At 43.9% G+C, this 12869-nt stretch overlaps 1 protein-coding gene across 1 annotated transcript in view; it reads left to right on the top strand.

Moving 5' to 3' along the window:
* kcnk9 (potassium channel, subfamily K, member 9) overlaps nt 1-11080 on the top strand; it is a 28762-nt gene extending 17682 nt beyond the window's left edge. The window contains exon 2 of the mRNA XM_034545552.1: nt 10197-11080. Within this exon, the coding sequence (XP_034401443.1) occupies nt 10197-11080 (884 nt within the window). The remainder of the gene's footprint in view (nt 1-10196) is intronic.
* Nucleotides 11081-12869: the final 1789 nt, after the last annotated feature.

The following is a 12869-nucleotide window of genomic DNA, read 5'->3' as shown; positions in this document are numbered from 1 at the left end:
ACATCTCACTGATGTGTGTCAGTTGGCTTCTGTTCTCCATCTCACGATGTAAGAATAAGATGGATTACATACCTAGCACGCATTGGCTGTACCTCAAGATTGAAGGAATATCAACATTCTCTGAAGAGCTACAGGAACCCCCATCTTCCACAGGCTGAGGATTAGCAGCTTCTCTGTACCTGTCTGTTCACCTGTTTAATTGCTGGTGCAGGCCGACGCACACTTTCTTAACATGCTCTAACTTCACTCCCCTGTACAGGGTGATGTGTAAACAAGAAAGCGGGCAATGTGAGCTTTTGATGAAGCCGTTTGGGAGTCGCTTCCTAAATCCGCTCATTAAATTCTGTCTTGATATGCGTTTGATGTCTGTGTTTGTCTCGCATACTCTAAACTAACTCGTTGGTCAGGCATGTGAATGTGTGTTTTGAACCCTGGAAGGGGGGGGGGGGGGGGGGGGGGGGGGTGCAGCATATCGTTATGTTTATCAGTAACCAAGGCCAGATAATCCAAAATTTAACGAGTAAAGGGGGAAAAAAAAGGTGGAGTTTGAGATGAAATGGAGACATTTACTAGACGTATATGTCCTCTTCCAGTTGTGGTGGTCCTCTATAGCATAGATAGCGAGTTAGCGTTGCAAAAAGTACAAACTGCTGAGCGCCACATTAGCAACGAGGGAACATTTTGGAGCGTAAATCAGTTCAAATTGGACTCACATTCAACAGGTGGACCGAATCACGACTCCAAATGAACGCTAACGTTGCTCCGCGGCTGCAGGAGGTGTAAAGAGGCAACTGCCCGCTGAAATAGTATCCGCAACGACTTTATAAGGTGATAATATGTGTGACTTTATGGTTTTATTGGATTACTCCAAACCTTAGAGAACGCTGCTATACGCCAGTTTGCGTAATTTGAATGAAACTGATCTCGTTCAATGAAAGTTAACGCGTCCCCAACGATAATACCTTTAACCAACACCAAGGCACCCCATGACATCTTGAGATATTAACTACTTGTGGAAACATAGTTTGGACTTCAGGAAGGAAGTTTAGTGTCAGTGTGACTTCCTGCTTCCAGCAGCTTGGTGCGATTAACAGCGCAGCACTTGGTCCAAAACTACACCAGGATCCTGAGAACATGAAAACCTCTTTCCTTTATTTTTATCCATTGATTAAGTCTGTTTCTCCCCGTACAATATTTGGCACTCCTGGTGTGTGTGTGTGTGTGTGTGTGTCCCAAATAAACTGAAAACATTAAAGAAAATCATCCCTGAGCCAGAGGATTTTTTTTGTCTGGAACACACACCACTGCCATTAAATGAAGAAACAACTAGAGTTTATTTTAAGTTAAATATGTTGGTCATTGACTTGTTTCTCCATGTGACCCTGCACTTGTTGTACGTATCTGGATGAGAGCATTAGAAAGAAAGAAAAAACACTTAAAATGTAAATGTGATCTTTTCTGAGCCGCTGGCAGGCATCTCTGATATCGGTGGAATTTAATAATGTTCGACATTTCTTCCCCCCCCCCCCTCCACAATAGAATTAGTCCGTCGAGCAGCTGAAAGGCCGTAACCCCCCCCCCATTGTGGTGCCGCAACAAAAGTTGGAGTCGTGGTGCCGACCAAAAGGTTCCCCCCGCCTGTAGTACGGTAACCATGGCGCTGCCGCTTCCCAGACACATTAAGCTCTTGTCGGTGACGTAGTGGAGACGCAGGCGGGGGAGCTGAACAAGGTGTTCTCACCTACGTGCTCTTTTTTGACCTTCATTAAAAATGCCGTGGCCCGAGAGCAATTAATGCCGCCGGGTGTGTGGTGGGGGGGGGGGCACCCGAAGTATTACGAGGCCGATTAACCCCCACGGATCAAACACGCTTTGGAAAGCGTGTTGGTTTAAGCAACTGCTCGACACTTGTAGAGTAACTACCCGGGCGGCTAGGTGTGGGTACTAATGAGTGACTACCTGGATGGTGTGATGAATAATGGATGATATAGATTATGCAACCGGCAACCTGTGAAAAGCAGGTAGCCTGTCCTCCACTGTGTTTCTACTATATGTTATACTGTATTCCAAAATGAGTTATTCCTGATGGGAAAAAAAATGAAAATCTTTCAGGTTTGATGTCGTAATATTTATTTAAAAAAAAGGTTTAATGGAAAATGTATTCGAGAGGGTGTTTTGAGAGGCACTTCAAACTTTTGTAGTTATTTAATTATTTAATTGTGTCATACTGTACACGATCAAAGTTGCATTTCTTTTATGAAGAACACAAATAACAAGTTAAAAGTTTGAACCTTGTCCTACCCGAGTAGCTGCCCTTGGTAATAAGAAAATTAATAAAAGGAGCAAAAGCTTTTTCTTATTATTCTGAATAGATCAAATGTGTAACTTAAAAGCAAATAATAACCACTAGCTGCAGATCCTCTCAGCTCTCAAGTGTCTTTCAGCTCATTGATTTTGGTTTCATGGCTACAACTTTACTGTTGTGGTTCATCGACTTTGTTTCTAGCTAACGGCAGGAAGCTGTTTTCAGCAAGAAGCTCAGATAAAGTTACCGTCTAGTTGGTAGCAAATATTTCTGTCAGGGTAACGCGAGCAGAGCTTCAGGCGCTTTGAATATTATTAATAATACATATTCAACCTACATTTACAAGGTGAACAAAACATAGGAGTCCAAATGAGTGTTGCTTTGTGTCTGCTAGATATGTAAGGAAGCAACATTTGACACATCAATTTGTTGAATTAAATTTCAATATTGTTGCACGAGGTTCTTACACCATATGTGTATTAGCCACAGTGGATGGAGGTCATCACAGTAGCAGCGAAACGTATTTTAAAAACATCAACATATATTCTAACTAAAATCTAATAAAAACATCTGGCATGCGTCAGGACTCTAATAATGAACACTTGACAGGTGATATCTAACGATTGTTTCTTTCGGCCCGAATGTTCATTGTTTACGTTCATTATGATAATTTTGGGGGAGTGGCTTAGGGCCGTCAGTGTTGCCGACTTGGCGACTATCTCGCTAGATTGAGCAGCTTTTGGATCGGAGTGGTTACATTGAAAAAAGGTTGGCCAACACTGATTTTCCGGTTGGATTATTTTTGAGTAACGGTGTACTCTTGCTAGTTCCTCCAGATTACTGACCCATGCCTTTAAATTGATATAGTTTTTTTTTAGGTCGGCCTTTCTTTGGAGGCTAAAATACGGTCGAAAGTCGTAAATCGCTCGAAACTGGGGGCCTTTTCTTCCGCCACGTCCTGTTGAATACACCGACCTCGGATAAGTAGTAGCATCTTCAGAAAAGTCCAAACTATCCCTTGAATATATTATTGTCAACCAACATTAGACACGTTTTGGTGATCAAACACGAGAGGTTTCTGTATTTCAGGTTTTGTCTGTGCCTCTCTCACTGATTTGAAATGGGTGGAGTCCCGTTGGTTGTGATGTCACAGATTGCAGGATTAAGCAACATCAATATACATATCCCCCCCCCCCCCCCTTTGCTTTGACATAACACCCAATGATTCTTTGACTTTGATTATCTCTTATTTAGTCATGAATTTTTATTTGCGCAGAGCAAAATAATGGATTTCAGTTACTTGAAGGATTAATGTGAAGTCACGAGGCATCTGAACCCGAATGGTGTTTTGTTGTTGGACTTCTGTGCTAGCCACAGTTTGTCCATAACGAACACCATGTTCGAACATAAGGTGGCTCATAAGTGTACCTGGTACCAGAACACCTTAGGCCGGAGATCAATGATCGACTTTGTAATCGTATCATCTGATCTGCGGCCGTATGTCTTGGACACTCGGGTGAAGAGAGGAGCAGAGCTGTCAACTGATCACCACCTGGTGGTGAGTTGGATCAGATGGCGGGGGACTCGGCTAGAAAGACCTGGCAAGCCCAAACGTGTAGTGAGGGTGAACTGGGAACGTCTGGCAGAGGATCCTGTCCGGGAGGTCTTCAACTCCCACCTCCGGAAGAACTTCTCACAAATCCCGAGGGAGGCTGGGGACATGGAATCCGAGTGGACGCGGCTGCTCGGGGCTGTGGCCGGAAGGTCATCGGTGCCTGTCGTGGCGGCAACCCGAGAACCCGGTGGTGGACACCGACGGTGAGGGAAGTCGTCAAACTGAAGAAGGAGGCCTTTCGGGAGTATGGGGTGCCGGACCCGTTGGCACGGGCCATCCGGTCTCTGTACGCCTGCAGTAGGAGCTGTGTTCGTCTCCTCGGTAGTAGGTCAGACACGTTCCCGGTGGGTGTTGGCCTCCGCCAGGGCTGCCCTTTATCACCGGTCCTGTTCGTGACCTTCAAGGACAGGATATCTAGGCGCAGCCAGGGGGCGGAGAGGATCCGGTTCGGGAGTCTCGGGATCGCCTCTCTGCTGTTCGTATTTGTGATATAATCATAGAATAATTAGATTTCGGCTGCGAGCTGTGTCCATTTTTTTTCGAGTTCGAGCAACAATGACTCACTCGCTCAGACCTGTTGAGCTCTCATTGTGGGTGTGGGCAGACATTCAAAACAAGTCATCGTAAAGTGGATTGGAGCCAAACAAAGGTTGAGTCACGCAGCGTATGATGGGAGCTGCCTTGGTATATTCATAAATGTGTCAAACGTTCGAGGCACTTTGGTTGTGACGCTGTAGAGTCACAGCGGGTGTGATACAATTATAGATTACATTGACTTCCCGCTAAGAAAAGACGGCGTTTAGTTAGAAGAGGTTGTGTGTAGCTGTTTGTGTGCTTTGACGTAGTGACACGCATCTCGATGCACAGCTCTGTGATTGGCAACAACAATTATCTTGGTCATGATCCTAATTATTTTAAGATACATTTTAGAGACGCTACAGACATTCCCATCCCAGATATAATATATATATATATATATATATATATATATATATATATATATATATATATATATATATATGACAAAGAATCCCTTTACTTTGCTCCTTTTTAAATTAACTGTTGGATGGAATTGCTATTGCACAGTACAGACATTTTTTTTGAATCAACTACTTGATGTCTTCATTTTGGGAGAAGCCTTTCTCCAAAGGGACACATTAAGAGGGGCAGCCTTTGAGAACAAGTGCCTCAACACTCAATTCATCGGTGGAACGGAGCCCAGCAAATTACTTTTCTTTGTGCGTTGGAAAGAGAGAGAGAGAGAGAGATAAAGATGAAGAGATAGAGAGAGAGAGAAAGAGCATACTTTTGATCGATGTTGGTCTTTGAGCAATTTGTTAAGACGGAAAGAGATTCTGCTGACCGAATGGAGGAGGGTATAGAGGTGGAAAGTGAGCAAGGCGAGCGGCAACAGGGACCAACTGGAGAGTGATGAGCAGTGGAGTGACGCTGCTTTTTGGCCGGTTGCACTGTGGACAATTTGCAGAGGTTTTACGGGGTGAAACTGATCCTCTGACTTTTCCTCTAGCACCATGAGGTTGACACGAATGACATTTGCTCCACTATTGGATTGATGGCCATGTTATTTTTTTTTAGTTCATTCATGTTCTCACCTCAGCAGTACTTGTTTAGAGCTCGTCATGCTTTTGACATGCTGAACTGAGATGGAGGACATGGTAAAAAATAAAATACCGTGTGCAGACGTTCTTGTTCGCAAAGCACTTCAGGCGTCACCATTTTTTTCTCTATGCGGAGGGAAAAAAAATCGGTGACACCGAAATGCTTTGCGCTACAGTTTTGACCTCTTTCTACTCCAAAAAATATTTCTACACGAGGCACCTATGTGAAGCCGTGTTATGACACTTCCCTGAACATACCCGAAAAGGTTGTTCTTTTAAAAGGAGACATATGATCATTTTTGCATTACTTGTTTTTTTTTCGCGTTTTCTACGACAACATGTTCACATGTTTTAATGTAAAACAAATAAATAAAGAAACATAGTATAACACCAATCATACTGTCTGTCTGAATATACCTGCATTCGCCATTTTTTAGCGCCTGTCTCTTTAAGTCTCCCTCTGGAAAAAGCGCAGCCTTTTCTGATTGGTCAGCGTTGAGCATCTTCTCACACTGAGGTCGGTGGGCTCTCCTACAGGTGACTGTACAGCCGAGTCATCACAAACTCACAGACGTTCTAGACACTCGTTTGAAGGCAGAGTTTCTGAGAGTACAGGCGGTGTGCATTTTATCCGCTGACCGAGCGTATTTAGACTTTTTAAGGTATTTTTAAAGCACCCAGACATCAAAATGTGACCTTTTTAAACTCACACTGCAGATTTATTATTAGTATCCCACTTTTGAATGCCAGGCGATAAATATTTTTTCTAGTTAGTTTATTAAAGCAAATAAATTGTCACATTGTTTATTAAAACCCCATCTTAAGATGCACTATATGATTGCCAAGAAAGTTTTCTGTTGAAAGGGAGAAAAAAAAAATCTGTCTCGGAGACACTTTGAACAAAGATTTCTTGTGAGCTTCCCCAAATCAGATTTACATCTTGGCGAACTCACAGCATCTCAATTTGAAGATTGGGAAGTCCTCCTCTGTTTCAGACATACTTTGTGCTTCTGGCTGATACGAGCTGGCAGGACAATATGGATCCAAAACAAGTCGAATGTTCTTCTCCGTCAGGTCGCCGGCATTGGACCCTCCGGTTTCTCGACGTTATGTAATATCTGAGCGACCGGGGGCCCTTTTTTTTTTTTTTTTCCTCTCTCTGCTTTTATCGTTCATTCAAAGAGTGTGATTCTCTTTCCGCTGCACTGCACACTGGGCTGAACTCATGCGTTCACCTGTGCACACATGAGCACAAAAGCACCTGTGCATGGCGCGGCTCTGTGTGGCCGAGCGAATGTGTCTGTTCCCAAGACAACGGGAGATAATAGAGTCATTATAGCAGGGCAAACAGATTGCATAGAGCGCAGCTCCGCCGCAGTAAAAAAAACAAACATCACAATCGACGACTTAAATACTTTAAATTGAGACTGAATCTGAAGGATTTTACTTATTTAGGGCTAAGAGCCATTTTTTTTTTTGTTGCGGGGGTCTGTGTGAGTTCCCAGAAAGAAAAGCAAACTGAACAACTTTCATGAACATATCTCCTCATTGTCTTTAATCAATCCTTGATGGACGTAATTTGATATGGAATTACAAGTTAATATATGCCTCTGCAGGCGATCTCACCGAGCCCCGTAAATCCCCCGTTAATCCTCCCGTACATAATTGCCTTGGGAATGCACGGAAAACGAATGAATGTTGAAACAACGTTGAGAGCTCAAGCTGATTTGACTTCTCTGTCCCTGCTGCTCGTTATCCTTTTAATAAATACTGCCTTTCATGACCTCCGGTGTTGGCGATCGCTTGAAGATCCAGACTTTTGGGAATCACAATGATATCAACCGTCACTCCGTGGACACGCGGTCCGGTTTTAAAGAGGATGGCTGACCCTCCAGCTGTTGAGTCGATAGCTAATACACTCCAGTGTGATTTGCAGAAAGGAGAGGCCGTTGAGTGTGACAGAAATAGTCTTCAGTTTGTCTCGATGTCTCGAAACGTCGAAAAAAGATCATTCACGGACGAGATGCGCGGACGAGCCGTCGTCGCCAATCAAAACGAAAGTTGTCATTTTCTTCGAGTCGTTACTTCCTGATTATCGCACGAGGACAAATTGAAGCAATCAGAATCAATTATTTAGCAAATTCTTTTAGAAAGGAGGGGGGGGGGGGAAGACAGATGGCTGTGCGGGAATACAAATCGGTCCTGGAGAGACGTAATTAGAATCGACGAACACTTTTCGGAGGATGCCACAATTACGCTTCGCTGCGTTTTCGAGCGCATGATGTTTACTTTTTCACACCAACTTGATTTTTTTTCGCATGCAGAACTCCTGAAATACTTCTTCCTCCTGCACGATAATAGAGCAACGTCTATAGGAACAATGAAGAGGCAATTTAAGATAAAGCCACTAGTTAGAGATTTGCATCATATTCGGCTCGTATTTCTCAATATTCCTCTATATCTCCTCTGTGCCAGAGAGAGGAGTGAACATTGTGAGTTTTTAGATATTTTTTTAACTATTGTGCATGTGGAAATAATATGCACAATGCTGCTCCTTGTCAATGGAATATTATGAGCTCATCTGTAGTCGGCACACACCGGTGACAGCGAGCTGCTGCTGACCTGCAGCTGCTCTTTCAGCTTCCTGCACAGACCTTAAACGTCAAGGTCTCAGGCAGTTATTCTGCATGTTTTACTGCATTTAAATATACACCCAAAACCCTACTTACTATATTCCAGAGCAAGCCAGAGTGTCTTCTTAGGTTTTTATTCTGGCAGCTCACTGGGTGAAGCTGAAACTCGGTATCACATATTGTGCATAGGCCATACATTGTGTTTTATGTGGGTTTTTTTGTGGGTTTTATGTGTTTTTTGTTGTTGTTATTTAGCTTTTTCCGGAGATTTCAACCGTCTAATGGACTTAATCAGCAAATGGAGTTTGCGCTGTTGCCAAGAAGTGACCCTAGTTTGGAACTTCAGTCGCGCGACGGCCGATAAAACGATCTCGAAATGTTCACAATAAAATCTGTCACGATAATATAAAACCAATTTATGAGATGCGTGTATTTTTTGATGGAGATGTTTGTTTTTTTAATGTGTTTTCCTCGACCTTGAAAAAAAAAACCACACAATTAACCAACGCGTCGTAGCCTTAAGATACGTAGATATCTTACTTTGAGCATCACATCGGCCGCAAAATAATTGGTTCACTGTCAGCGTTTGATAAATTCCGATTATCCCGATTCAAGTTAGCATTCAGGGGCTAACTAGAAACAAGCTGACTACCTGACACTTCCTCTCCCTTGTGCTTTGTTTCTGGTCTCCACCAAGTCCCGAGGGAGGTCTCCGTCTCTTTAGCTGCTGAATGCTCCCCTGTGTGCGGCAGCTCGTCGCTGAACAGGAAGCACGCAGGAGGTTTATCGTTTGCTGAGAAACAGCTGAGAGAGCAGTTTACAGGCGAGAGAAGCAAAGAGCTAAAAGAAGCTAAAGGAAGCTAAAAGAAGCTAAAGGAAGCTAAACCGGTTTGTAGATCAGTGGTGGAACTGAAGACCGAAGACTTGTTTAATAAATGACCTCTTTCACATCACACACAGTCGTCTCACCCATTATTAATAAGAACTAATAATAATAACTTCATATTGATCCCTGACACTCTTTGTCATTTAAAGAAAATAAACTGAGGATCAAACAAAAATACGTGTAAAATGTTTAAAATCTTGATGTAGAATTGCTCCTTTCATTATTGCCGCAGAGCGTTTCTTTAAATTGCACTGATAAAACCTCGGGCAGATAACACGGACCTTGTTGCGAGTACAAACAAGATTGCTAAGAGTCCTTTTTTTTCTTTCTAAAGGGCATAAGTAAACACATGCTCGAGTGGGAAAAACACTGAATCAATATTGGAGAGTGCGAAACTCAGAACACGGTCAGTAAAATAAATACATAAAGAAATGCCACGCGCCAAAAAAATATTACGTTTTCCATTCGGAAGGCAAGTTAGTTGTTGGAGTGATGCACGTTCCAGCGGATGGTGGGTGGTTTGCTGGCCGTGATTTTTGATGTTTAATACTCACAGTTATGGGCTGTGGTAGAGGAGCGATAATCAATACGACACTCTCTTTCTTTCATCCCTGCATATTCAACGGCGGTTGGCTTCATTCATGCGGTAATCTCCCGCGAAGCACATCAAATCGTTTGTATTACATTTCAAAATTAAATCTAAAGTATGAATCCCATTGGTAGCCCCCAGAGGTTTTTTTTTTAAAGTCTGTTTTTGTCTGTGAGTCAGCAGTTTGTTGGTCTAAAGATAAAGTTTAATTACGCTAAAAGCTTCATTGGCTCCGACGTCCAATCCCTCCTCCAAACTCTTCCACCTCACTGGAAGACTTCTGACTAATTGGCCGCCGCCGTAATCTTTGAGCCCAAATGAGATTAATGAGCGGGCAGATTTCTGTGGCGTGCGCCCATTCACTCGCCCCCTTTTTGGCAGCGCTCGGAGACTCTTAGGGAGATTTCTTGCTTGGTCATGTCTGTAAACAAGAGCTGATTTGGGGGCTTTTTCGGAGCGGCGGGTTGTTCTCGTGACGCCGCCCGCCACCCGCCGCCGCTTCTTTCCTGCTTCGCTAACTTTCTGCCGTCTGTCTCCTTCTCTTCTCAGGCTACGGGCATGCGGCGCCGGGCACCAACGCAGGGAAGGCCTTCTGCATGTTTTACGCCGTCCTGGGAATCCCCCTGACTCTCGTCATGTTCCAAAGTCTGGGCGAGAGGATGAACACTTTTGTCAAGTACCTCCTGAAGCGCATCAAGAAGTGCTGCGGCATGAGCATCACCGACGTGTCCATGGAGAACATGGTGACGGTGGGGTTCTTCTCCTGCATCGGCACGCTGTGCATCGGAGCCGCCGCCTTTTCCCACTACGAGGACTGGAGCTTCTTCCAGTCTTACTATTACTGCTTCATCACATTAACTACCATCGGCTTCGGGGACTTTGTGGCCCTTCAAAAGAACCGGGCCCTCCAGAAGAAGCCCCTGTATGTGGCCTTTAGCTTCATGTATATCCTGGTGGGCCTGACGGTCATCGGGGCCTTCCTCAACCTGGTGGTGCTCCGTTTCCTGACTATGAACAGCGAGGACGAGCGGCGGGACGCAGAGGAGCGCGCCTCGCTAGCCGGCAACCAGAGCAGCATGATCATCCACATCCAGGACGAGTCGCTGCAGCGGGGCCGGCGGCGGCGCGAGCCGTACCGACCGGAAGTGACGGATTTGCAGTCGGTCTGCTCCTGCATGCACTACCACTCGCATGACTTCGGCAGCTCCGGGGGAGGGATGGGAGGCCTCGGCTGCGCCTTCTCCCATCAGAACTCGTTCAGCTCGCAGCTGAATCCCAATCAGTACTTTCACTCGGTTTCCTACAGGATCGAGGAGATCTCGCCCAGCACCTTGAAAAACAGCTTTTTCCCTTCGCCCATCAGCTCGGTGTCTCCGGGCCTCCACAGCTTCACAGACAACCACCAGCTCATGAGGAGAAGGAAATCCATCTAAACCCTAACACACACACAGAGGACAAAAGAGGTGTCATGTTTTATACACACGGTCAAACATTTCCAATGCTGCTCCTTACAAAATCTTATTTCAGCACTTTTTTTTTTTTTTTTCCCCGCCCCCCAGTTTTGGTTGTGTGTAATATATTTAAAAAAAGGTATTCTTGGGGAACGGATGATGAACACTGTGCAGAACAGCGTGGACTCAATGGGATGCAAAGCATGACGCATGGATGTCTATTTTCTCGAGAGATTGCTCCATTTACGAAACACAACAAATGACAAGACCTTCCTTATATTTCAGATTTACACCACACAATTGATATATTATATTGGTTCCATACCAAATGATGCACACTTGGGGAAAAAATGCTATTTTTCAAGTTAGCTTGTTTCACCTTAACTTGAAGTTATGTACTATCCCATTGCCTCATGTTGCAGACAGAGATTTTAAAAAAAAAAGAAGAAAAAAAAAGACTTTAAAGCATCAGGTATTGTTTTCTATAAGCAATCGTATATTTAAAATGGTTTCACCATGCATCAAGCCAAAATATTGTTGCCGATGTTAGCATGTGCATTAGATGTCATTTAGTGAGTGTGCCACGGTTTTCGTGACATCGAAATGAAGGTGTCTTGTTTGTCTTTGAATTCAGAGGATCATGCTGCTGTTATTAATATGTGTGCCCTCATCAGGAAGCAGATCTGGCCACAGAAGCTTTAATTTCACCTACGGCCTTTTTTTTTCTCCTTTTCTTTTTTTCCGTAATTAGATGCCAAACAGACCTGAAGGAAAACCCACCATCCCCACTTCACTTCTAAAAGAAATTAGCATTTCAGACATTACATTCATATTGAATATCAGTCCTATTGAGTGCACTCCTCAGTGCGTACAAGCTTAGCATACATGAGGGATGACTCCATCGTATAAAGAGGCAGAGAGAGACCGGCTTCTTCATTTACAGTCAGCCTCTTAAAAGACCAGAATGCAATGCAGGAAGAAAAAAAGATATATAAGATCATGTGATCAGTGACCCTCTCCACGAACTAGGCGGCCAGGTAGCTCCGCGTATTCACTGTCGATTTGGCTGCAACGATCTCTCAAGATCTTTTTTTTTTGAGAAGCATTATGGGATCAGGGTTGAAGGAGAGGCAATGTGCAGGTTCAAACGACTCAAATTAATGAAGAGACGGTGGGAGAGGATCGGCAGGTGTGAGCCTGCAGTTACCCAAAGTGCAATTAAGAGACTCCGGTTGAATTTATAAGCAGTGTAATTTGTAATCAGAGGGCCGTGCATGTCCTGAAATAGTACACAACGCATGCCTGTAGCAGCTGACCCCGGGTCTGCCGATCTAACCCCCGCAGACACTAAGAAGCAGCACTGTTCACAGTGATGGAAAAGCATGCTCTTGACCTTTGGATGCACTTTGGAGCCATTAGGGAAACACACAAGCTGGTAATAAGGCCGTCAGTACGGACACGAGCAGGAATAGTGAGTACGAGTTAATGTGAGGGGACGGCTGAAGATTACAGATAAGAATAAATACTTAATAACATCAGTATGATCCTCTCACTTTCTGTAGAATATCAGAAGAAGATAAGGGGATAAGGAAGATTGTTTTTTTTTTGTTTGAAAGAGCTGATAAGTGCATGAAGTTTGTATGATGAATTGGGAAATAATTTCACAATAACTTCTATAGTATTTTTAATGGCAAATTGATTTACACTACAAGCTGTTTCTTTTGCCAAAAGTCCAGCAGTTCCTCAAGGGATAGACTTTATTTACTGAATT

Source organism: Cyclopterus lumpus, chromosome 11 (assembly GCF_009769545.1).
Source record: "Cyclopterus lumpus isolate fCycLum1 chromosome 11, fCycLum1.pri, whole genome shotgun sequence".
NCBI classification, from domain to species: Eukaryota; Metazoa; Chordata; class Actinopteri; order Perciformes; family Cyclopteridae; genus Cyclopterus; species Cyclopterus lumpus.
Note: the sequence above shows the minus strand (reverse complement) of the source record. Positions and strands in the feature narration are given on the sequence as shown.